The 26197-nt window shown below is 42.8% G+C and overlaps 2 protein-coding genes across 2 annotated transcripts; both read left to right on the top strand.

Moving 5' to 3' along the window:
- Positions 1–312: 312 nt before the first annotated feature.
- LOC135498800 (acetylcholinesterase-like) lies at positions 313–26107 on the top strand. The gene is made up of 5 exons (XM_064789253.1): positions 313–383; positions 14931–16342; positions 16774–16947; positions 17526–17704; positions 18549–26107. Exons 2-5 carry the CDS (start codon positions 14952–14954, stop codon positions 18710–18712), a joined length of 1908 nt encoding a protein of 635 aa, XP_064645323.1. The 5' UTR covers positions 313–383; positions 14931–14951; the 3' UTR covers positions 18713–26107.
- On the top strand, positions 3387–4013 carry LOC135498689 (uncharacterized). Its single transcript, XM_064789072.1, has one exon. The coding sequence runs from the start codon at positions 3387–3389 to the stop codon at positions 4011–4013; it is 627 nt and encodes a 208-aa protein (XP_064645142.1).
- Positions 26108–26197: the final 90 nt, after the last annotated feature.

Here is a 26197-nt window from a genome sequence, read left to right as displayed (position 1 = left end):
TTCTACTGCCTTATTAAAGGGTTATCAGGTGAAATCTTGGTAACATCGACCCCTCAGGAACAGTTCTCATGGGAGTCGATAGGCCTAAACCGGCAAACAAACGTGTCACGAACAAACCTAATACTTTCTAGCCCTTGTCATTCTTGCTATACAGTAAGTTGGCAGCCCGCCCTGCTTCTACATAAGTCATAGCGGTCATCAATCGCGCACCTTAATTGCTGCCTCGATTAGTCTCCATTCCGGTTGAGAGCGCGGCATCCCTTTGTGGGCCTCGCGGAGAGGAAAATCGATTTTTGGTGGTGAATCTCGCGCTAGCTTTAGCAGTGACAGTGTACATGGTTACGCGGTGGAGCTAACACAGCCAAGGAATACTCACCAACAAGGTAAGTGGACTTTCCGCTCATTGAAATACTGTGTGTGCGCAAGAAAAGGAATTGACGCGTTGTCACTACAATTAATTTGCACATTTATTCTTGGAAGTCGAAGGTTTAATGACATATGAGGTGGCAACCACACCCCGCATCGTCGGTGTTAGTTACAGATGGCTGATGACAGGGTTCTAACCCCCTTACCTAACGGAAGTACATGCCATTCCCCTACTAGACAGATGAGATAAGACCCCCTCCCCCACACGCACACACACCGTCCATTCCTATTGTATGATGACGGATTTTACCCGACGTATATTTATCATAGTGACATTTGTTGTGGCCACACACCGCATCGTCGGTGCCAGTTATGGCCAACAGGGTAGTAAACCCCTACGCGAACGAAGTACCAGTCATTTCCCAACCGATTTGTGTCGGCCTACTTGACAGATGAGATCAGAGAGATCGGATCACTACACCCCTCACCCCACGGGAGGAAGTCTCTGTTCCTATTGTATAGTGACGGAACTTAGATGTATGGGTTCATAATAACGCAATGCGATAAAGTGTTGATAGCGGAAGACAACCTGCATCAACAGAAAGCTATTGAATGACAACATTGGTTTTTGTCTTGTACACCATCCGTCGTCGTGACCTTTATTTGCCCTTGCCGGTTTATCAGACTCCCATGCAAGCTGTTATGTGGGGGTCGATATTATGATGATTTGCCCTGATAACCCTTTAGTAAGAGAGCAGAACGATAGAAATCTAGGCCTAGGTGTGAGTGGGCTTTGTTAGAAGACAATAAACTGTGTATTGGGCTAAAGACCTGATTTCTTTTAACTACATGGTATGGGAAAACAACGTAGGCTAATGGTAGCTGATATAGGACCACAAGAAGGAAACACGCCCGGAAAATGGAATTCTGGCCGGATTCTAACATCCAATATCTATACTCATGCATTCTCTATCGATGCACCTTACTTCGTCAGGCAAGAATTTCGGGCATGACACCTTTTCCAGAGGATATTGAATCTTGTCACACCAGCGCACTCAAATGCAGCACCTGACAAAAGCCTCTAGCACATTTTTACTGGAGGAATAAATCTTCCTTTTTTTGTGTGCCATTGGCGAGGGAGTGTGATGCAACGGGTAGCAAGATGAGTAGCCTCGGAAGAAAGAGCCTTTGTGGCTTAAGATGCAGACCGGCGCTGGCCTGCCCCCACTACAAGTAGTTGCGTACCAGATCGAAGCCTATTTTAATGGGCTACACATAGATAAGATGTACAACCTATTCCCAGTGATCAATGCGCTCTCTTACCAATCAAGTAATCCACGGATGCAGAGGTTGCAAGGCGTATTTCAATGTATCGGGCGAGGGAGTCTTTGCATTGATTTTCAACTTCTATTACGAATCGTGCGACAGAGCGCATAAAAATGTATGCTCAAACTGATTTCAAGACTCTTGCAGTGCTTCTTCGTGGTGGCCCATAGAAACTGGACACCTTGCGGCTCAAGGCTGAATCTGCTAGGGATCTCGGAGGAGGCTGGGCCCCCAGAGGTGAAGTGTGCAGGCCCACTGGCATGTGGATACGCCCTGGCGTTCACCAACCCACCCCCAGCTATGGGTCAAATAGTTATGCCAAAGACGGATGCACTGGGCCAGGATTCCTGGCGCATAACCGCAGTGCAACGCAATTTACACCAAAATGACAGACACGAAATGTCGACATGGAGAAAGCGTTCGATAAAGTCTGGAAGGCAGGACTCAAACTCAAACTCCACCAGTGTGGTGTGGAAGGGAACATGTACACATGGATTTCACAATACCTCCAAAACAGGAAGGCTAGAGTCCGAGTGCAGAGACACCAGAGCAGGAAGAAGCTGCTGAGGCAAGGAGTACCGCAAGGAGGAGTACTGTCACCCACACTCTTCTTGATCTTCATCAATGATATACTCGTCGGAATGCCCAAGAAAGCCAGGGGAGCCATCTACGCTGATGACCTAGTCCTATGGTGCTCAGAAGAAAAGCTGGATGTGGCAAGATCACGGATACAAGCAGCACTGAACACCTTACAGAAATGGACTGAAACCTGGCTTGTTACTGTAAATGCCAACAAGACAGCCTACACGATCTTCTCCCTCTCAACAAAGCAACAGAAGACCCACCTAACGCTCAATGGGATACCGCTCAAACAAGAACAGTCCCCAAAGTACCTGGGAGTGACCTTTGATACCCGACTGACAAGGAGAACCCACATAGAGAACACTACCACGAGAGCAAAAAGACGACTCTCACTCATGATGAAACTGTCTAGTAGCCGATGGGGAGCTGTTTGGAGAATCAGGCCAGTGATGGAGTATGGGACTACTGCCATAACAAACGCTGCAAAATCCAACACCGAAAAGCTAAATCGTGTGCAGAACCAAGCAGCTAGAATCATCACTGGAGGCATGAAGTCAACACCAATAACAGCGATGGAGACCATAGCCCAACTGCAACCATCACAAGATCGGAGGGATGTAAAAGTGATGATCCAAGCCCAGAAGTTCAAAAGGCTGACAAACCACCCAATGCACCAGCGTGTCAAGAAAGGTTCCCGGAAAAGGCTCAAGCGCAGCAGTTTCATTAACCAGAGCAAGACCCTGGAGCAAAATCATCCAGAGCTGAATATCAGTATACCAAGAACTTTACCACCTAGCAGAACCAAACCAACACTAGACCCCAGAATGTCACCGGACATCAGGGACTCAGTCCCAGGTATCCTGAGCAAGAACCTTTAGACAGATGAGATACGGAGAGCCCTGACAATGGAGCACATCCACATGCAATACCCAAACCAGAAGTGGACTCACGTCTACACTGATGGTTCAGCAACTCAAGCAACAAGAGATGGAGGTGGAGGCATACTTATCAAGTAAAAAGACCAGGAGGAGGCTATAGCTATACCAACGGGCAGATACTCGAGCAACTATTGAGCCGAGGCAACTGCCATTAAACAGGCAGCCAAGAGACTGATGCAGAAGCAACACAAGACCAAACGGAACATAGTCATCCTCACTGACGCCCTCTCAGTCCTGAAATCTCTGCAAAATCCCAGAAAGGAAGATAACAACGACCTCCTCAAAGCATTGAAAGACCTCTATTCAAGTAGGAAAAAAGTTGTTCTACAGTGGATTCCAGCCCACTGCAACGTCAAGGGGAACGAAAAGGCGGACCAAGTAGCCAAGGAGGGAGGCAAAAAAGACCAATGCGACCTATCCCTTTCCTACAGCGAGAACAAAACCGAACTTAAACAAGGATATCGGAAGAAGTGGAAGGAAGAGCATCCTAAACACGATGAAGGAGACTGCTGCTACCAACTGACAAGAAGGGAGCAGGTCCTAATATTCAGACTGCGAACCGGACACAACAGGCAAAAACACCACCTGTTCACTGAATTCCGCATCGGCGAGAGCGACATCTGCATATGCAACCAAGAGCCCATGACTGCTGAGCACATACTGGGAAGATGCTCAAGTTTTGCAGACCTGAGGAAGGAGACCTGGCCAGAGGGAGCACGAATCCATGACCAGTTATATGCAGATCTCCAGCAGCTACGCAGGACCACCGACTTTATAATAAAATCCGGACTGACTGTCTAAAACGTGGTGAACGAAAGAAGAAGACTGCTTTCAAATATTGTTGATCATTAGGCCATATAGTAACTTTCCACCAGGTTACTAGCTGAGGCATGTGGTTGGGTTCGAACCCTGAAGAGGATTGGCGTCAGCACATATCTTAGTACACTCCGAATTTAGTGGCGTCTTTCAACCGCCAGTCTTTCTACACGGATCCACCACTGCTGGAGGTCGTGATTCATTTGCTTGTCGCTTAAGACCACCATACACTCTAATAAATAAAGGCTTTTGCGCTTTTGAAAAACCTTTAATGCCTTTTAGGCAAACACAAGTATTAATCCCATAGATTAGGTTTTTTATCGATATGAAAACTTGTAGAGATTTTTTTATGATGTCGATCAATAACCATTTAGGATTTTTTATTTTACAAAAAATCTCTACGGGTGCGCATAAAGGTTTTCAGAAGATTAAAAAAACTTGGTTTTTAAGTGTGTACATGGTCACTCGCCGATACGTTTGGCATCGGCGAGTGGCAGAGTTGTGTCAAATAAAAACCAATCCGTCCGATCAAAATGGTGATATGGTGACGTCACTGAAACTTCAACATCTAACAAAAGCGACCTTTGATCTTTCCCGCGTTGTCAGATATCCCGCACTTATACATCGCTTGTAACACATACAGCCCAGAATGATATCCAAACATTTCGTAAAATAGTCTCGCATTGAACCCATTTTTGAGTACGAAATACCATTATTCACATATATTTGGGAATGGTGACGTCATTAAAGCGATAACCAATCCGATTTTAGCAATTATATCGGATAATAAACACGGAGTATCTGACAAATAACGCATCAAAAATGAGTCGAAGTAAACACTGCGTGGTGATCAAGTTGTTGATTATTTCATGCCTGCTCATGACGAAAGTTTGGATAAAAGCGTGAATTTTGATACGGACATTTTTGACATGTCTAACAAGATTGATGGCCATTTAAAACATAGATGTTAGCCAACGTGCTGAAATTGTCTGAGATTTTCACAGTAGTTTATTCTAGATGTACATCAATTGTAGATACTTTCTGTGCGTCCATCTCTCTAATATACAACTTTGAAAGGCAGTTTTCTTTTCTAAATAATCCATACACACTTTTCCTTTGATAGTATAGATAATTTCAGCGTTTGTAGTCAAAAATACCTTTGATATATCATGCCGATATCGATTTTCAATTTTATGGAAAGAAGTTCCATCCTGTGTATGGCTTTTTCGCCAGCGTTTGCACTAATACCCGATTGATCATGCGATGTGGAGCACAGTGATATTAAATATAGCTTTAAGTTTTGTTATCTGCTCGACATGACTTTTTGGTCTATCCACCTTAAGGATATAGAACTCTAAAGACAGAGACGTTTTTTCTGAGTAACCTGATATATTGCCCAGGTGTGGGGCCTTTGCCCATGCCTTATCCTGATCCAGAGTCCCACATTTGAGCAAGACAAGAGGCTTGACCAAGGCCATCCATCTGAACACAAAGTAAAGTAACTTGCCCAACAACCCAAATCTGATCACGGAGCAAAGTGCCTTGCCTAATGGTCGGATACTCTGATCTAATGCGACAGGCACTTCATGAGATGGCACTATAATCACGGAAGTAACTAGCCTCGTTTTGAAAGTCGGGATCCCGAGTTCATGTTACCCGCTCTGTCAAAATGAGGCTGTTGGGTAAAATTCTTGAAAACGAGTTATTGGTACTGTCTTATTCTGCATAAAGTTATCTTTAAAATTATGTCTTGCATGAGGATCTCTTGAGGATGGGCTGAGATATGGACTTCAGAATATATCACTCTCTCTGAAGTAAAAAGTTGTGAAAATCTTGTTCGAAAATGGGTTATTTATGGATAAACATGGGAAGGAGCAACCTATTTGCTGCATTTCATGGCTTTAGTGGCCTCGAAACATCTCAGTATAGACAGAGTTGAAATGACCCAGGAAATTCATAAAATCATTTTCCAAGAAAAGTGTTTTTTCCTTTTCCCCTTTTTCTCCCTATTCCCTATAGGCGACTTCCGCCTTCTTTTGCCAGAGCAGGTCAAATTCGGGGTCCCGAGACTGAAAAAAAGTGTTATACCCTTTACCAGCCACCGTAGATTTGTCTTACATCGACATCGCTGCAAGAAACGTCGCGTTTGGCCAGATTGATGGATTTTCAATTCGATTACCTAAACAATCGAGACATACAGAAAATGACAGGCAGTAAAAAGTGATGTAGATTTAGCAACAATCGTCAGTATCAAAAGTTATACGCAGTACACAAATAACGACGAATGGCATGAGACTGACAACGTTCACAAATCTCTTTCCCAGGTACACATGTAGACCCTCTAAATCTTGGGAGAAAATTGCAGCTGTGCGCTAAAATCGAATCTCAATACGAAATCCTCCAATACGCGCACTCTCAATCTACAAAGGCGCGACTCCACGGACTGTGTTGGCTGTCCACACTGGCAATGTACTGCTTTTGTGTACATCTTATGCAGTTGTATGGTGAGATCCTAATCTAATCAACAAGTCACTCGCTTGCCTGCAGGGGAAGCGAGGCAAGTATGCCGCAGAGAAGATTTTGAGTTTTCACGACAGATGTCCAGCAGACATTATTCCAACAATGTAATGTAAATACCTAATTTTATCGCGCCATCATCAGAAGAATAATTCCGTTCAAGGGCGCTTGAATACAACTTTTCGAAATGCTCCTGGAAAGGTAACTCTTCACCCGCCTTTTAAAAAGGGAAATATTGACCACCTGGCGTATTTCTACAGGGAGACTATTCCACAATACGGCTATTGAATGCCAAGAGAGTCACATTGTATAGGCCAAATTCCCATTGATATACAGCCTAATCAAAGGGTCATCATACACGGCAAATATTGATAACATCGACACCCACAAAACAACATTCAGGACAGCTGACAGGTTTGAACAGGCAAGGGCAAATACAGGTGATTCCCTGCAGGCTTCGACTCTAATATTCCTTTCTCTCCTGAGTATTAAACATCACTCCGCTCTTATCCTATTTAACATCACATATAAACTACTATACAATCATACCAATCAATTATAGTAACACGGTCGATGCCATTATCCTAACGTGCCCTGGGGCCGAGAGTGGGCGCCGCCCAACACTTCATTGAATCGGTATCAAAATAATCCAACCTCGTCCAGATGTCCTCTCAGCATCGATTTCCACTTCAACGGGAGTAGAGAAGAAATTGGCGAGGTTGAAAATAGCTGGGACTGTTGTTTATTATTACATGCTACCATCCTTTGGAAAACGAAGTTAATTTGGTCACTATGGCAACGGTCGAGGGATGCGTCGGCTGGATATAAAAACTAGCTCTCTACAAGAGAATTGAACACCACCGGGGTTCAATTTCGCCACCCGTAGAGCTACAATTTGCTTGAAATATGAGACATGTCTGTACTTATAAATATATCCAGTCGCCTGGTATGGCATTTAGCTATCGGGAAAGGGAAGCAGTTCCTCTGACTCTGTAAAACCGTGTAATCATTTGGTAAACGTACTAGTTATTTCGTAACTATGACCTATTTTAGGTTAGTTTCGTAACTATGATCTATTTTAGGTTAGTTTAGTAACTGTGACCTATTTTAGATCCGTATCGTAACGATAACCTAGGTTAATTTCGTATAAACCATGACCTAATCTAGGTCAGTTTCGTAACCATGACATATTTTAGGTCAGTTTCGTAACCATGACATATTTAGGTCAGTTTCGTAACCATGACCTATATTCTACGTCAGTTTCCTTACCTGACCTATTTTAGGTTAGTTTCCTAACCATAACGTATTTTTACGATCCGTTCGGTAACTCTCTGCAGTCTACAGGTACATGTACATGTATAGAGTGAAGGATCCATTCAAACAAGCTGACGCCACCAGAAATTCCTAGGGTGGACGTGAAAAGACATCTTGTCGTTCGTCATTACCTTGTCCCCTCAAAAAGAGGATTTGACACTTATACACTTCTATCACAACAGAACATGCGTAATTTCTTACAGGAGCTTATGGTGTCGTCGTCAAAATGATATATAATTCAGAGGTATAAATAATGACATGCGTATTACTGAGCCATGGGTTAGTCTGGATGGACTATATATTCATTGAATTGAAGAGAGGTGGAGGCGATGGTGATGTTACTCAATTATTTGCACTGAATTGTGACTGGGGCATGACATTGATGAAACTTGCACTTACAGCTAGTTTCACCTGCAGCTATAACGGCACCTTAAAATTTCCCTAATCAGGCCAGGTCGAGGGGTTTTGGCCGTACCGTTGCACCTGGTGTAAGTCTACGGAACCTTATTGAACTTAAACTTAAACAGACGTCCTTTCTTTCCATAATATTGTAAGTCTATTTCCCCTTGCCACCTTTGTCCTATCGACCAACATGAAAGCTGTTTCGAGGGGGACGATAAATTAAGATTTGCCATGACAACCCTTCCATATAAAGACACTCAGAACAATAAGAATTAAGGTCGAGGTGTGAGTGGGCTTTAAAGACAATCGACTGCGTATTGGGCTGGGCCTGAATTCTACGAGGTAAGGGGCAAAAAAGGTAATGGAGTATAAAATCATGGTAATTTCTAAAAAAACCTTTAATGCTCATAATCACCAAATTTGGCTTGGAGGTCACTTGCTCAAGTCCGTTCGAACTTAGTCATTTGGGTATGAAAGGAGAGTTTGTGCCGTTTTCCGTTTGCAGATTATACCAAAAATCTAGCTTTTTGCCAAAACTGCGCTGGTGAAACGTTCAGCAACCGGAATTCATCTCAGAGGTGCCTGCAGAGATGCCTCGCTTTCGGTTGTGCACTGGAGGTTATGAAAATTTAGCATACGATTAAAAAATACATCTCGAACATTCCCGAGTGCTAGGATTCAGCCTTTACTCGGGAAAGTATATCTAACCTGTCAGCTTAAAGTACATATCATTATGAATATGTAGAATTACCCCTTATATTTAGGGACTTTTTTTGGGCCACCCGATATATTTTTAAAAGATAGATAAATGGCCCCATGCGGAATTATCAGACTCCAACCCTCATTGCATATTCATGCCATTAAGTGTATCGGAGGATTCAAAAATCCACTCGACGATTCCATTTAACTCGGCAATGAATAAATTAATTAAGTTTCACGAACTAGACTTCAAGGAAAGATCTTGACCTCATGGCAAAGGCATTTTCGGGCTGTAGGAGTGACGCAGAGGAAATATCAGTGCAATATCAGTGTCTGTCACCCCTGAGGTCCCGGGTTTGATTCCTGGTACACTCGTGTGTTAAAGAGGGTGACTCGCTTTGACAGCGTAGGCTTCCTCCGGGATCTCCAGTTTTCTTCTTTTTACATTTACAATCGCCAAGTGTTGTTTATCGAGTTAATAAGGTCTTAGTTGACGCTCACCTCTCCACTCTACATTGACATTGCACTTGACTTGGACGCTGTGTTTAATATGAGTTGCAGAACTGCGGAAATATCAGCGCCTGTCACCTCCTAGGTCCCGGGTTCGATTCCCGGTTGGTCCTGGTACACTCATGTAATAGAGAGGGTGATTATCTTCGACAGCGGTGGTTTCCTCCAGGTTTCCCGGTTTCCTTTGATTCACATTACAATTGCCCAATATTATATTATTATAGAGTTAATAATTTCTTAGTTGACGCTCAGCTCTCAACTTTTATTTACATTGCACTTGACTTGCAGGCCGTGTGGAGAAAGTATGGGCAGCGTATAAATGCGCTGTGAAGTCATTTGCGTTGAGAAATTAATTACTAATATGACAGTGAGGCGTGGATGTCTGACACTCTCCACTGACCGCGTTAACGACATCGTGACACCATGAGTTAAAAATTATGCTGCCGGGCTGGAGAACCGAGATAAAAATTATATTGCAGGACTAGAGAACCAAGTTCCAGGGAAATGTCGAGCTGTGCGGTGACGTCCGAATATTAGGTACAAACTGATTTTTTTCCTCATTTTATCGGTTAATCATTGATGAAAATTGTTGGTACAGTCTATAAAAGATAATCTCGAGGCGCAGAGGATAGTAATACATGTAATGCGTACATTTAGTGTCTAGGTTTTCATTATTGTCGCGCCCGATGCGAAGGGAAGGATACATTCTCCCTATATGCTGACCCTAAATGCATAAATACAGTGAAGATATCATGCAGAGATACAATAAAATGGATGCTTGTGACCCTTGTTAGTCATCAGCCCCCAATGATGGCGTATTTGTCTGTGACTATCGGAAAACCATCCAAGAGATCAGGCCCAGGGATGATTAGCAAAACCCAATTTCCCCAGGGCATGTGGCCGTCGATAGCTAGACTCTGCCAAAGTGAGGACCCGGGGCGATGTGGTAAAAATACAGACGCCTGTTGATTATTCTTTTCTATTGGATAAGTCTGCTGGTAATTATGTAGCATCATAAAAACTATGAATTATCTTATTTTGAAATATTTCTGGCGCTAGGCTCGTCCGACAAATGTGATAAATGTAATGATGTAATCGGGTGCTCGGCCATGACACATAATGAAAACACCGAAAACCAGTTCTAATAAATCACGTTTAACTTTTTTACGCTGCATCAAGAAGCGAGGAAGCGAATGCAGTAGGTACCCATTTAAGGATAGGTCTACGCCCTTCGTAATTATTTGTGATCCAGGAAAATAAAAAAGCAGTTATACACAAATGCCTTAGTGCAAATCCGCCATTGGTGACGTCATTGAAGCCAGAGACTATTACTTTTGAGCTCTAATCGATTTTTTTCTTTCAAAAAGACTATTCAAACATTCGAATAAGCTACAAGCATTCTTTATCAACATTCTGAGCTATATAAATACGATGTAAAGAGAAAATACCGCACAAATATAGAAATGTAAGATTATTTGAGCGGAACTATTTTGGCTTTGGAGCTGTAACGTATCGTTATCTCTGCCTGGCGAATTATCAAATGGCACCAAAATCCCGATATCAGACAACATAAAAACTGGTCGTACAAAACTGTCGTCAAATCGTTATACTTCAGTCAATGTTTGAAATCAAAGAAGCGTTTTGACATATATAGAATTATCAGTACGCGAGCTGACTATTAGTTCCCAAAAGCAGTGCAGCAGAGTGTTTTACTTCTTTATCCAACCATCAAATCTCAAGGGAAATATATCATCTGTATATAGGAGGGTCTAGCCAATTTGACAACTTGAGGGTGGGATATACTTGGCCAGGATGATAGTACCCTCGCTTGCCACCATGCGTCGCCACTTGTAGTATTACACTGATACCTAATGACGTTTTTTTTCGCGAGTGTTGTGAGACGATTTTGGACTTGGTTTGGGAATTTCATGCAGGCATATGTAGGGAATTATTCATTGTGCACGCAGTTCAGTGAGTTTTCGATTATTTTGTTTCATGAAGTGACGGTCCAACTTGAAGCAATTAAAAAAACAACAACCTATCTCATTCCCAAGTTGTCCCTTTAATCGACAAGCGACATCAGATTATGCCCTCGATACCATCGCAGACCCTTGGTAGGCTGCATTTAAGGGACACACAGGAAGGTATATTATTTTTGCCATTTCCGAAACAAGTAATAGTCATCCATGCATGATAAGCTAATGACATGTCGCCAATACAAGCCAGAATGCTTTAATCTTTTCGCAATCAGGTAATGTAATACCTGATTCAACTTAGAGACAGAGGTTCCCTATGAGGTGATTACTTAGCTTTGCCTTTTGATAAGAAGCATGTCCAGGGACTGCAATGGTATCGGTTGCAGATCCGAGATGTTACATGTTGATTCATTGGTTAGAGGATCCTGATGCACAGCTTACAGAGCTCACCTCCGAAAAAAAATCTACATCCATTGAAAATTGACGCGTCAGGTCCGCCCGTCACTGACAGACCGTCGGCAACTTTACCACCTTCACTTATATCTCCCTGTACACGCGTAGTGATACTTTGGATAGATCTGATTTAAAACAAGCGTTACGCCCAGGTCTCCCGTCGCTTGGTACCCGTAACTACAAGGACGCCACCAAAATGCACTTAATGAGGAAGTTTAAACGCCAGAAATGCTTTTTCAGCAACATCATATAATACAGTATACAATTGTAGTTACTCCTCGCCTTTTGCTCAGTAAATTCACTGTGTTACTTCATTATACAGTTCACAATCCAATTATAGTTACTCCTCGCCTCAGCAAAGTCATTGTGTTATTTCATCATATAATACACAATACAATTATAGTTACTCCTCGCCTCAGCGAAGTCATCGTGTTAGTGCATCATACAATACGCTATACAATATTGTAGTTGCTCCTCGTGTTTCACTCAGTAAAGTCATTGTGTTTTAGTTCATTATACAATACAAAATACAATTGTAGCTACTACTCGCTTCTCAATCAGTAAAACCATGGTCTTAGTTCATCATACAAAAGGCAATACAAGTGTAGTTACTCCTCGCCTTTCACTGGATGGTTTCAGTTGTTCATGGCGTGTGATGATATCGATCAGTAAATCTGGAGATAACACCATGTGCCGTTCTCCCATAGCAAATGTCAATATTTTATGGAATTCACTGTTTGTGTCAAAAACACTGCCTTGTTCGCTCACTTTGTATTGCACCAGATAGATTAACCCTTTGTTCGAAACATAATATGTTAAATGGGCAGACCAAAGTATATGTACATATTACTCACCAGAAAAAGAAACTGTGTCATGGAAGTTTTTTTTTGGTGAGTAAGGGTGTATTTTGTTAAGTTTTTTTACCCTATATATTCCTGTTCGCGACAAAAGTCGAAAACCATACCTCTCAGCTACCCCATCTCCTAAGATATGTGTTGAACGGTAACCAGTGCATCGCGAACACTCACAAAACGGCGCTTTTATAGATCCCAAGGGGCGGGCAAAAGCTCCGCATCACTGTCGAGGTTGTAGGGCAGCATCCTGACCCCCTACAGTCGGATACATCAGCAAACTGCAGCTGCTACCCCCTCCCCCCCGCTTACAGTAAATTCGTCCTGAGTGGTGGAATATCGCTGTATCATCGAACAGTTGGTGTATTTCTCATCGTCAGACCAGCAAAAAAACCTCATTGCGGTGACATGTAGTACAATTGAGTTGTTATCGCTAGTTAAAAAAAATAAAACATTCACTCAACAATTTTGCTACATTTGACACTTTATTTTTTTGACGTCACTTCAGTGGTGACGACACAGCTCATCTTGGCTTTCTTAAAAAAGCCTTTTCTATCACCTGTGAAAATACCATTACTCGAAACGAATCCAGTTCGACTACCACAAGCGTCTTTCTGGGAAAGTGTTTATTCGATCCATTCGGTAAACAGCCTAGATAAACAAAACAATCTTGTTTTGCTAAGTTGTGTTTGTGTTTTGCCTCGCGATTGATCGTCTATAAAGAAGGCAGACATGCCAGTAGTTCACCAATATGGCCGCGTCCCGAACCAATCGAATCCTCTCAATTATTCACTGCCGTCTCCCGCGCGGCCGTCGATATAAACATCATCATGAGATACGCATTCTGAGAGTTGCACTTGATATTCTTGCCTTGTGCTTTATGCGTCATGCGATTTAGGGTAAATGAAATGTGCCAGGGATATTGTGCTCACATGGGGCAATACAGGACAGGAGTGAATGGATGAATGTTACTATGTATACTCTTCAAAACAAATGTTTTGATCTCAAGGTTTCATCAGCCAACACAAATATGCATCCTCGAAAGAGTTTCTTTGGGAAATGAAACCATTTGAGGTTTTTCACTCTCTGAAAATCTTCTCGTATTTGTGTTGAATGAAAAATCCTCAAAGTCTTTTTTTGCATTTTTGTTACATGTAATGTTTTGCGTTATTCTACAGTTTTAGAGATAATTTTTAAGGTTGCGATAAAGCATTTGTGAAAAGCCAGTGGTGTTCAGGCTCCTCCCGGTGACGCTGCCTGGAGCATGCAATGGGTATCACCTAATTGAAGTCACCCCCGACGACACTGTCTGGAACAAGCCAATGGGCAGCAACCACTTGAGGTTATCTCCGGCGACAACGCCTGGAACATGCAATGGGAAGCACCTACTTGAAGTCACCCCCGATGACACTGTCTGGAACAAGCACTAGGTAGCAACCACTTGAGGCTAATCCCCGGCGACAGCGCCTGGACCATGCAATAGACAGCACCTATTAGAGGCTACTGCTGCGACATTTCTAAAAAATGTGCTGCACTGACCAGCTTACTGCTTGAGCCACCGCTTGGAGCATGCACTTAATTACCAGCACCTACTTGAGGCACCCCAGGCGACACTGTCTGGAACATGCACTGCGGAGCAACTACTAGATGCAGAAACTACTCGAGCTCTGGCGATATCGATCGGATCAGTAGCTTTGCGATAAGAAATTAGGAAATCCAGCGGAATATAAAACGAAATCATCCAGTCGGAGTCCGATGATAGAAGAGGACTTATTGTGATTTATCACATCTCCTCAGCGGGTCGAGCAAGGGCTATTACGGATAAGCGAATTTGCGTTGCAAGCGGCAAAAGGGGATGCAAAATCGCCGTGAATTTGAGATGCGCTAGTTCTACAAAATTAGGGGTGCAACGTCAATGTACCTTGGTGGATTATTCGATTGAGGGTAAGGGGGGGGGGGGGTGGCGGATAAAACTGTTAAGATATCAATGGTAAAGTACGATGCATTTTTCATTTTGCCATCGGATACATGCTTTTTTGTTTTGTATTTGAATATTGGATCTCAAAGGCTATCAGCTTGTTGACCCTGATTGATCTAGATGATCCACTGAAAGGTAACATAATTTTCGTTTCGTCTATTTCTGTCCAATAGCACTGACTGACTATTTAATCTATTTTCAGGTCGAGAACAAATGTTCCCGAATGGAGGCCTTGCTGATCGTGATCCTTGGATGTCTGCACGTGATCTCGCCGCACGTGACCCAGGGCGAGATACAGTACAGTGTGTTGACAGCTTCCATAAACAATGACGTGATCGTGCGCACTAAATCTGGGACAGTGCGCGGCTTCAAGCAGGAGGTGTCTGGTCGGACGGTCGAGACGTATCTTGGCATCCCGTATGCCAAACCACCCGTAGGAAAGCAGCGGTTTCGTCGCCCAGAGCCATACGGGCGCTGGTCGGGCATCAAAAACACCACAGTCCTGCCCCCTAGCTGCTATCAGTCCACTGATGAGAACTTCGACAGATTTCCCGGAGTTGAGATGTGGAATCCGAACACGAAATTGAGCGAGGATTGTCTATATTTAAATATTTGGTACCCTCGTCCCAAGGAGGACTCCAAGCGTGCTCAGACGGACTCGAAATTACCTGTTCTTGTATGGATTTATGGCGGGGGATTCTATTCCGGGAGCTCCACGCTTGACATATATGATGCGCGAATACTGGCGGCGCATACGGACGTTATCGTCGCCTCGATGCAGTACCGATTAGGACCGCTAGGGTTTTATTTCCTTGATCACGAGTTAGCGCCGGGCAATGTGGGTTTGCTTGATCAGAGCATGGCCCTGGAGTGGATCAAGGCCAACATCGAGCATTTTGGTGGTGATAAGGACAGGATCACCATCTTCGGTGAAAGTGCCGGGGCAGTAAGTGTAGGATTTCAGCTCATCAGCCCTATGAGCCGGGACTTGTTTACAAATGCTATCATGCAGAGTGGCTCCGCGCTTTGTCCATGGGCAGTCCAGTCGCACTCCCTGGCCACGAGGCGGTGCCGCACCCTGGCCAGGCTAGTAGGCTGCGACATCCCCGGCAATGACACGAGGCAAATTATGGAATGCCTCTATCAGGTTGACCCACTAAAACTTACTAACCAGCAATGGCATGACGACATCATTGACGCATACTTTGAGGTGCCGATAGGGCCGGTAGTTGACAAATATTTCTTCCCGGAACATCCGAACCTCATGCTCCAGAAAGGCCAGTACAAGCGCGCACCTATCCTCTTGGGCTCCAACAAGGATGAGGGCAGTTGGTTCCTGCTCTACGGGTTACTGAATACCTACTTCAATTTGAAGAATGAGCGGGAGCTAGAGAGGAATGAATTCCTTGGCGCCTTGAAGGCAATCACGGGCAATAACCACAACCTTGTGATGGATGCCATAGTGTTCCAATACGAGAGGTCACAGCCTCAACATGTGCGGGGCACGTACAGGGACGTGCTGGACGACATCGCTGGCGACCATAACTTCATCTGCCCGACCAATGATTTTGCTGCCATCTATACGCATGGTGCCCAGGATGTCTTTATGTACAGGTAAGGCGACATGGGCAAGCTCAGAACTTCATTCAAAACCCAGACTTTTTTGCGCCTTGGCAAGTTCCTTTCAACATTAACATTGACTATATTAATTTTGAACGTGTGACTGCTATGAATGGTAGTTATCTTAGTTTGGATGAACATTGGCGACGCCAGGTCAAATCTAGTGGACCAGTGTCGTAAAATTGCCACAAAATCATCGACTCGACGAGTTTGTATAAAATGTGGACAATCACAAAACGGCATTTTTCAGATAACCAGTGCGCCAGCCATAGTTCTACATCGTGGCTGCAGGATACCCTCTCGACCCTTCCTACAATACAGCTGCAGGAAGTACCCCCTCAAAGTGAAGTTCTCCTACAGTTGACGGATCTGTTGATGGGAAAAATCAAAACATCTCCCTCAACAATTTATGTCTCGCATTGCAGGTTCTTGCATCGGTCGACGGTTAACCCATGGCCGGCGTGGATGGGGGTAATGCACGGCTATGAGATAGAGTTCATATTTGGGAAGCCACTCAATAAAAGCCTCAAATATACGAAAGAAGAGCGAATCCTGAGTCGTCGTATGATGAAAATGTGGAGCAACTTCGCAAAAACTGGGTAGGTTCTTCTTCGTCTTCGTTCGAACTTTCGAGATGCACGCTAGACAGTCAGGCCGTTTTCGGTAACAAAGTCGGCTGTCCTTGATCATGAGAGTTCTACAGAGTTTCTGGGTAGGTTCATTTGTATAAAGGGACAACTTAGGCATACAATGTACGATATGTTTTTTTTGTTTGTTTTTTTTTAAAATTACTAGCTGCAGGACCGTGACTTCTCCGAGTAATTAAAAAATCATTGAGTTGCAATGAATAAAGAATGCACTAGAATGCGTCGTAACCACAGGCCGGCCTGAAATTTACAAGCCATGTCCAAAACTGCCTCGCATTACTGGCGAAAATCATTATGAGAGATCATCATCAGTGTGATACTACAGGTGGCAGCGCATGGTGGCAAGCAGTGGCATTATATCATTTTGGCCAGGTACGCCCTACGCCCAGGTTGTATCTTTAACGTTACGAAGGCATATTGTTTCCTGTTCGCAAATTGGTTTGAATTCCCTTGGTGCGTGAACAGTAGAACCTTCTTCCCTAGTGTATCTTATTGCCATCTTTATACGAATTTAACATCCTCCCTTATAGCAACCCCAACAAGGCGAACAAACATCACAACAAGACTGAAAAGTGGCCCAGGTATAAGTTGGACAACAAAGTTTATCTTAACCTGGATGGCCAAAGGAAGCTCCGGGTTGAAGTGGGGCCTAGGACCAAGGCGTGCGCCTTCTGGAGCAGATATATACCCAGTCTATTGGAAAACATCAGTAAGTAGCTTTAGGGGAGATAGAATGGTGGGGTTCGCAAACATTTGATACTGATTTGTTTACAAAGGCAGTATTAAAAAGCTAAGGCCAATCAGTCAAGCCATATCACGCAAAGATTCATATAGCGCGTTCGATTACTGGCGCCGCGCTTGCAGCAGATCTCGCGTCTTGAAGCGCATGCCCCATGATTGAAACACGAACGGTCTGGCGCCAGACCTGAACAACAGAAGCGTCAAGTACGGTAAAAAGAATGACCTGCAGACACCGGACCGGATGTGCAAAAACTACAAAAACACTCACTTTATTGATCACAATTTGTTGCCTGGAACCTCATCAACTGTCGAAAGTAGTGTTCAGTACTGATCGACACGGATGTATAGCATGCTATACCCGTGGTAGGCTGGGCCTGGGCCAACCGTGCTGCATCTTTAGTGAGTTTTCGCTTTCCCGTCCGAGAACCGCTCCGCCGAGAATTTCGGGAGAGTTTCCAACCCCGTTACAAAATGGTTTTGGCATTCACGACTGGTATCAACACCATTCATGTGACAGCCGGGTTACCATGATTTAAAATCCGCTTTTGGCGTTTTCGCCATGCCCTCTCAACTTTGAATGTTTATTTCGAAAAAACAGATCAGAGCCAAGTTGAATTGAAATCTTCATTTGAAGTCGTCTCAACTATAACCTAGAACTAGAACTAGAAAATTGTGCATTTAGCGCAATTGCATATCAATGTCGGTTTCAAGGAACTACTTTGTTGATGGTGAACAACTGATGACGTCCTACACAAAAGTAGGTCATTCTCGGTGGATTGGTAGCAAAAACTTACAGTTCGTTCTCTTTCCAGGGCTGCGGAACACGGTTGACAGAGGTCCAAAATGTGCACAGTCGCAACAGAGCCGCGGTCGGGTCACTGGTAGCAGTGGGCGGCACCTGCGAATGAGCTGTTGGATCGTCCTAGTATTTTCTCTGTTAACTCTCATGACGTCACGATATGTTGTAGGCTGGTGACGTATTTCATGATAAAGGATACACATGCAGTTCTACGAGACTTCGCGGGAAAGTGATACACTTCCTGGCAGCCTGCCAAGCTGAGCTAACGAATGACGTCATCCTAGCTGATTAATGGCAATGAATCTCGGAAGAACGGGATGTCTTTAGACAGAGAGATGTTAATTCCACAGGATATCAGGTTAAATTCCAAAATTTGGAATGAAATTATTTTCTGAGCCGGATGGTTGGTAAAGGAATGGAAATTGAAAAATGACCATTTCCTCAAGGGGTGCACGTAGTAACGTGCAGCTGACCACGGGACTAAAATAGGGTACACGGGTACCGTAGTTGGTTCTTGAAGAACGCACCATCCTTAACCTCATGGCATTATACTTCTTTCAAAGTAGATGAGATGCAAAAACATTGGTGTTGAAGATGCGAACGAACTTGTAAGCAAAATATATAGGATTCCTCTTCTGGTTGTTCACAGTATGATAATGATGATGATGATAATGATGATGATGATAATGATGATGATGATAATGATGATGATGATAATGATGATGATGATAATGATGATGATGATGATGATGATAATCACCACCAAGAAGTTTCCCTAAATCTAACTGAATTTCAGTTCCGGTGTATCAAAGGCACTTGTAGCGATACACGTCAGTTGGTTTTCAGCTTGCACTTGACAAATTTGTTGAAAAGAAAGTTTTATATTCTGTCAGTACAAATACCATCATTACTCATGTGTGGCCGCACCCACTGCTGTATCGTGTTCCGATAATGCTATTCTTTTCTCCAATCCTTCTTTGGCGATGAAAGAGTTTCTTGAAATGATTTTTGTGCGAGGGCTTTCAGTGTTATACAGGCACCAAACTAGGTGCGAATTTAACTTAATAATTATAGTAAAACAAAGTTTTCGATCCATCAGAAAATTGCCATAACAGTGTTCTGTATTTTCCATCAGAACACGTTGTCTTTAAAAGCGTTTTCTCAAGATGTTGCGTTAAAGTCTGGGGAATGGTCCCCTGTGCCTATTACAAAACAAACGTACGTACCCCGTTTTCATGCCTAAAGCTAGATTTACATGTATACGTTGAATCGGATGCGTGATACGTTTCCATTTCCAGCATCCGAGTTTCCGATACACATTTATACGTAATAGCGAGCGCTTTATTAAGGGCAAAACTTTTCTATAGATTCCCATGCATTAAAGCATTTTTTTGAATCGTGGTAATCAGCATACTTCGGATTGTACAGGAACGGACGATCTCGGACAGCGTTCACCAAGTCCTCAACGAAATTTTTCTTCAACCCTGTCTTCCTCGGCATGGGTCGACTTCAAGGAAAGTATATCCCAAAATGACGTCATTTCAAAGGAATTTCTATCCGTTCACGTGCCTGATAGCACGGATGCGTTGGATTCGACCAACGTATGCGCTTAAACGCACCCGTTTTATGCAGTTGTCGGAGATATGTGAATGCGCAAATGGTTAAGCATGTGTTGAAAAATTTTCGTTGGACGGATGCGTTAAACGCATACGATATACGGATTATAAAACGTATAAATGTAAATTTAGCTTAACCTCACATCATAAACTTTATAAATGGACGTGTTGAAAATCGGTTTCATTGAATCATACAACACACGTACGGATGTGTCAAATAATCGGAGCAGCCGCTGTTCGCTGTGGCTTTTATTTCCTCAGGATTTTTTTATATGACGCGGGATAGAGTGAATGAAACCTGAAGCTGAGGGTGGTTTGCTCAGCGGCAAGACTGTATTTGCCAGTTGAGCATCATCGCCAATAACACTTGTAGGTATTCTGAACCCCAGTTACTGGGCATGGAACTGTCAAAACCTGGTCATAGCTGTACTGAATGTATCTGATAAAGTCCAAAATTTGTCGCCGAAGCGTTATTTCAAAGCCAACCAGAGTAAAGATGTATGTGTACATAGTAATATGCACACGCAGCAGTTAATGCCTATTCATTGGTAGGAGACTTTTTCCGACTTCTTAACGGTTTCTCGAACTTTTTCCTGATTTATCCTACAAGTCCGGCGTTTCTCTGAAAGGTCGGATTTCTAAAACACGAGTGAAAAATACCAGGGCTTCCCAAAATAGGGCAAGAGATTTAATGATATGCGAACTAAATTGTCAGAGTGACCCAAAACGTGAATACTAATTAGCTGACTCAATTAGGTCCCTTTGAATGTTTGGCTCACACATCATGAAACTCATTCAATATACTTAGTATGTCTTTGATCTTTAATGCCCTTTTCTAGGAGGCCCTGGTAGTTTTCACAGGTTTTCTAGAAATCCAACCTTTCAGGGAAATGTCGGATAATGTCGGAATTTTGTTGGATAAATCAGGAAAAAGTTAGAGAAACCGTTCAGAAGTCGGAAAGAGCCCCCTAGTGATTGACGTCCGAAGATAGATCTCAGATGGAGTATGATCTGCTCACATTGTGGGCTACCTTGCGTCGTTTTTCAAATCTAGCGCCAACGTTCTCTTTCGTTGGTGCCTCTCACAATGAAGTTCTAATCTTATGACACCATTCCAAAGTTTTTTCTTCAAAGTTTGATTTTTTGGGTGGGGTTGATTTTGTACTTTTATATAAATGATATAGATGATAGGCTAGCGTTGATCAGCTGTTGTTTATAATCATGTTTGTTATAAGATAGTGCTTTGTTTGCATGACATGTACAACGCCTCGAAGACTGGACATAAAACTCCGCATCAAATCGAGTTTGATCAAAATTGAAGCATGGCAAATTGACATTGGTGAACCAGTTGCTACAGTTTGTACTCAAGCTGTCAAACACATTAGGTAGAATGGGGTATTTGTAGCCCAGGTGTGCAAGGGATAGTAGTCCTAGGGCTGATAGTCCGTGTAACAATAGCCCGCATTGCTAAATGTTTTGGTTAGGGTTAGCGGTACAATAGATCATGTTGCTTAATTGGTCAAATACAATGTTACTGGACTATGACTCCAGCGGGACTATATCTGCTGTCACACCGGTTTAATTGTAGACCCCGCCTGTGATATTGGTTGATATCCCCATGCATCAAACAGTGCAGAGGCTACAAATAAACCGGGGCTACAAATACCCCTTTCTACCTTAAATAGTTCTTACTTTGAAATTGATGGGGAAAACTACATGGGGTATTCTGTGTTGTGTAAATTGTTAGGTGCACTTTTGACATCGTCGTCGAGCAGGAAAAGGCAAGATACCCGGAGTATTGGCTTTTGAGCATAAGGCATGTAAGGAGAGGAATGGAGGGGCATAACCAGGTTTCGTCACAACTCACAGTTTCAATTATAAAGTAGCTGTGAACGATATCACCAAACTGCTAATCAATGTCCGATTTTACTGATCAAGCACTCCATTCAGCTGATCTAAGTGAAGCAAGCATTGGTTTCATAATCAAGCAGAGTCTTATTAGGTGAAATTTCGGGAGAATCAGGTAGAGCTCTGTGATACGATGATACGGATGTATGGGGTATTAGGCCAGATGAGTTTTATTTCTAATACACTACTGCTTGCATCTACTGCGGCGTAAAGTTACCATTAGATTGCGTGATTTAGATAGATTATCTTCACCCCGACTATTCACACCTCCAAACCGACGGGCAATTCCCATTCTGACGAGCTGACGATACCATATTTTATATGCAACCAGCGATGATTTTTCAATAGAACACCAGAAAATCCCTTTCTACCTCAAGAAATCGTCTGACCACGAAAATGTAATGCCTACATTCGGATCTCCGAACATTTTCCATGGGGTGTACATAGATTATGGCTCTGGCAAATCGTCGGTTTGGCAGTTGCCCGTCAGAAGGCAGATCTGATTAGTCTAGGTGATCTTGTGATATTCATGTATATACTATATGTTTTCATTTGTTTCGAACTATATGACATGTCAAGAAATCGCCTGACCACGAAAATGTAATGCCTACATTCGGATCTCCGAATATTAACCAAGAGATTGACATCTCACACATCACATTTGATTCAGTTATAAAGGTAGATTCAGACAAAAAGCATGCTCGCAATCAAAGATCGATACGACTGTTTGTTTACTTTTGAATCGGCGCAATCCACGAACATTTGAATGACCCTAAATTAGCAAATTATCCCATCAAATAGGCTGATTAAGGGATGATTGCATTCCAAATCTTCCCTAGATCCGAATACAATCATTCAAATTACAAGATACAATGGTTTTTTGCAACACAAGACGATTTTATGAGACTTCATAGACAATTTTCCATGGGTTGTATATAAATTATGGCTTGCAGATCGTCGGTTTGGCAGTTGCCCGTCAGAATGCAGATCTGATTAGCCGGGGTGACCATGTGATATCCATGTATATACTATATGTTTTCCTTTGTTTCGAACTATATAACATGCATGTTGTCACTGAATGATAATTCTACATACGGGTGAATTAAGTTAGTTTCCATGTGGTATCATGCCGTTGTGATGCATGAAAAATCAAGGGACGAGGTTGTCCGAAATGAGATTCATCTTCAAAATGAGATTAACTAAACAGACTTGTACATGTATAATGTCGTCGCTACGCCACCGGAATCGGTTATTCAACTATTGCAACTGCCGCTGCTCCCATGTCCGAGCTTCCTTCGTCCTACGACCCCGGGCGATCGTTGAGGTCCGAGGACAAATGTTTCCTGCATATCCCAAGGCGTCGCATGGAAACGTATGGTGGTAGGAGCTTCCCTGTCCAAGCGACAAGGCTTTGGAATAAGCTTTGGAATAAGCTCTTTGTTGATATCAAAAATGCTCAGACTGTTGCCATTTTCAGGCGTGGGCTAGAGAGACCTCCTTTTCAGACAAAAAATTTAAACCGCATTCGAGCAATCCTTTTTTGATTTTGCGGTAAATTTTCAATTTCAATTCAGTTTCAGCAACTAATTGTGGCAAGGGTGATCATATTACCCTCAAGGCATAAGCCTCATCGGACATTGGTCCCCATCGCGGAATCGTCCCCCACGAACTTAATTTACTTTTCATTTCTGCTTCGATATATCTCTGCAGCGTAATCACTAGGGAAGCGAGGTTTTAACCTTATACCTAGCTTCTTTTCCCGTATGGGTTATATACTGGATGGTTTTCCTCGATAATGGTATTCTTGTGATGAGAGCAAGCGATCTGCCAATGACAATAGCCCGCCTAATGTAAACCGGCAATTTAGCTATGATGTTCAGGACAGCATCCTTTATCACCAGCAGAAGATCCAGATGCACATCACGGACATTCCTGAGAGCTCGACTTTGACTTCCTTACTCGGAAATGTAAATTTGACCCGTCAGCATTAAGCGCCTGAATAATCCTGAATAATAGGTTTTTTGAAGTGTTTGAATGTTCATGTATAATTATGTTATACTCATCATGTTTTGCCGTACCAGATACAGTTCAAAATGAATGTTGTAATATTTATCAGGAGGCCGAGTTAACGTTTTTGAGTATTTCCCCTCATTATGTGGGAACGCTGAATGACAGGTCGACACGCTTGTCATTGTTCCCCCTATCAAAAAGTTACGGCCTCACTAATTGCCTACTCTGTGGAAACACTAAATATGTGACCCGTCACAGCAAAACCAGGCGCATGTCGCACAGAAGATGAGCCAAAGTGACACCAGGAGATAATGGAAGAAATTGATGTGCTCATATTTCACAAAAGGCAGACAATAGAGAATTGATCAAACAGTCCGTCTCAAGCTGCCAAGCTCAGAGCGACATGCGCCTGGTTTTGCTGTGACGGGTCACATATGGGGAATAACCAAAAACGTTACACCGGGTCGGGAGATTTTATAAAGTTCCAAAACAGTTCATTCACCGTGTTGTGATTTTGAAGTATAATGTATATCAAACTTGTACAATAAGTACGCCAAGCCTGTTGATCCACACCAGTTCATTAGTGTTGTGATGTTAATGTAGTGTAACCATTATGATATTTTACACCGTTCAATGTTATTTCGCAGTGAAAACTAGAAGCGATAGGATTCGTCAAAGTTACTTGTAGCGCCTTACCTGTTATTGGCTGGCACTGTGAAACACGCTGCTGACTCGGCGCAATTGATTTTGCGCTAGAACTAAATGAGGGGTTTATGCCTCAGGGGTTTGTGTGCAGGGCCGCAGAAGCGAACATGAACCCCTGATTCCTCAGAATGAGTGAGGAAAGATAGTAATTTGAATACGGATCACTGGCCAACATGATGTTATTAATTGTGCAGTACGTTCAATAGACAGGGTCTGATACTTTGCTCATTTCTGACCGTCGCAACCAGTTGACTTTGGGTGCTCCCCCCCGCATCGGCCGACAAACACCAACTCCCAGCCCACTGACATAGCCACTGATATACGTGTGTTGTCGGTGGGGGAGGTGTTTCTCAGTCGATTGGTGTGGGGAAGGGGGCGGGGGCTATTGAGCACTTAATTTCACGTGCTTGTGCTTATTGTTGGGCGTTTATTTTCAGGCTAATTCTTTCAAAAACAGTATATTTCTTTAAATAATTTACTATCGCTGCTAGTTTTCATGCTAGGAAGTTGCATCCGAAAATATTGCTTTTAAATAACTATCTCATTTTAAAAATACAGTGAAATCTCTCTCAGAGGTATACCTCTGTTAACTATGGTTAGCAGCACAGCCTCTCTGTCAAGGACATTGCTTCTGGTCCCAAATTGATCCAGTACAATCAATAAGTCCTCTCTAATGATCAGGACACCTTTCTTTTCAGGACATGATTATTTGTCATTCCCAAGGATGTCCTCAATGAAGAGGTTCTGCTGTAGACTTAGGTTGTGTTGCCCTTTTGAGGGTTTTGCTGTGGATAGGCCACTGTATCATTGCAAATAGTCGTTTATGCTGTAATGCGTTTTTCCAGGCCATTAAAAACAATGTTTAGTTCTATGGCACTTCATGTAAAATTAAGTTTTCACCTTGACACAAAGCTCACCACATTATCATGTGGTATGACTTATCTACCGATTACTTCAGAAAAATTAAAACGAAAATTGATAATGATTTGCTTTGCTTTACATAACGTAAAATAACCTTATACTTTATTAAAGTTGACTTATAAAAGTCATTGCTTCGATAACCTGGCTTTCAATATCATAACCGTTATGATAAGTTAGTACCGTATATCGGGTGACCCAAAAAAATGCACTGCACTTGGCATTGCTGCTAAATAACGTGAAGTACGTTCCACCTGTATGTCGGATAGGTAAGTTAAACACTAAAAAACTGTTAAGACATTAAATGACATTTATTGTTCTGTATTGTGAGCTGAGTCATGCCCGTCTTTTATCTTTGTTCCAGATCATAATGCGCCGTTATTTAAAGTTGAATAAATGTGTTACTTTTGATAAACTACCGTGCTGACCAATTCATTGCTCGGGATTTCAGACTCTCTCGAAGATGCTATTCTGAAAAGACGTTTGTTGATAGCACTATTTTGGA

The sequence above is a fragment of the Lineus longissimus genome, chromosome 14 (genome assembly GCF_910592395.1).
Source record: "Lineus longissimus chromosome 14, tnLinLong1.2, whole genome shotgun sequence".
In the NCBI taxonomy this organism is placed as follows: Eukaryota; Metazoa; Nemertea; class Pilidiophora; order Heteronemertea; family Lineidae; genus Lineus; species Lineus longissimus.
The sequence above is the reverse complement of the archived record's forward strand: the minus strand, read 5'-3'. Positions and strand labels throughout refer to the sequence as shown.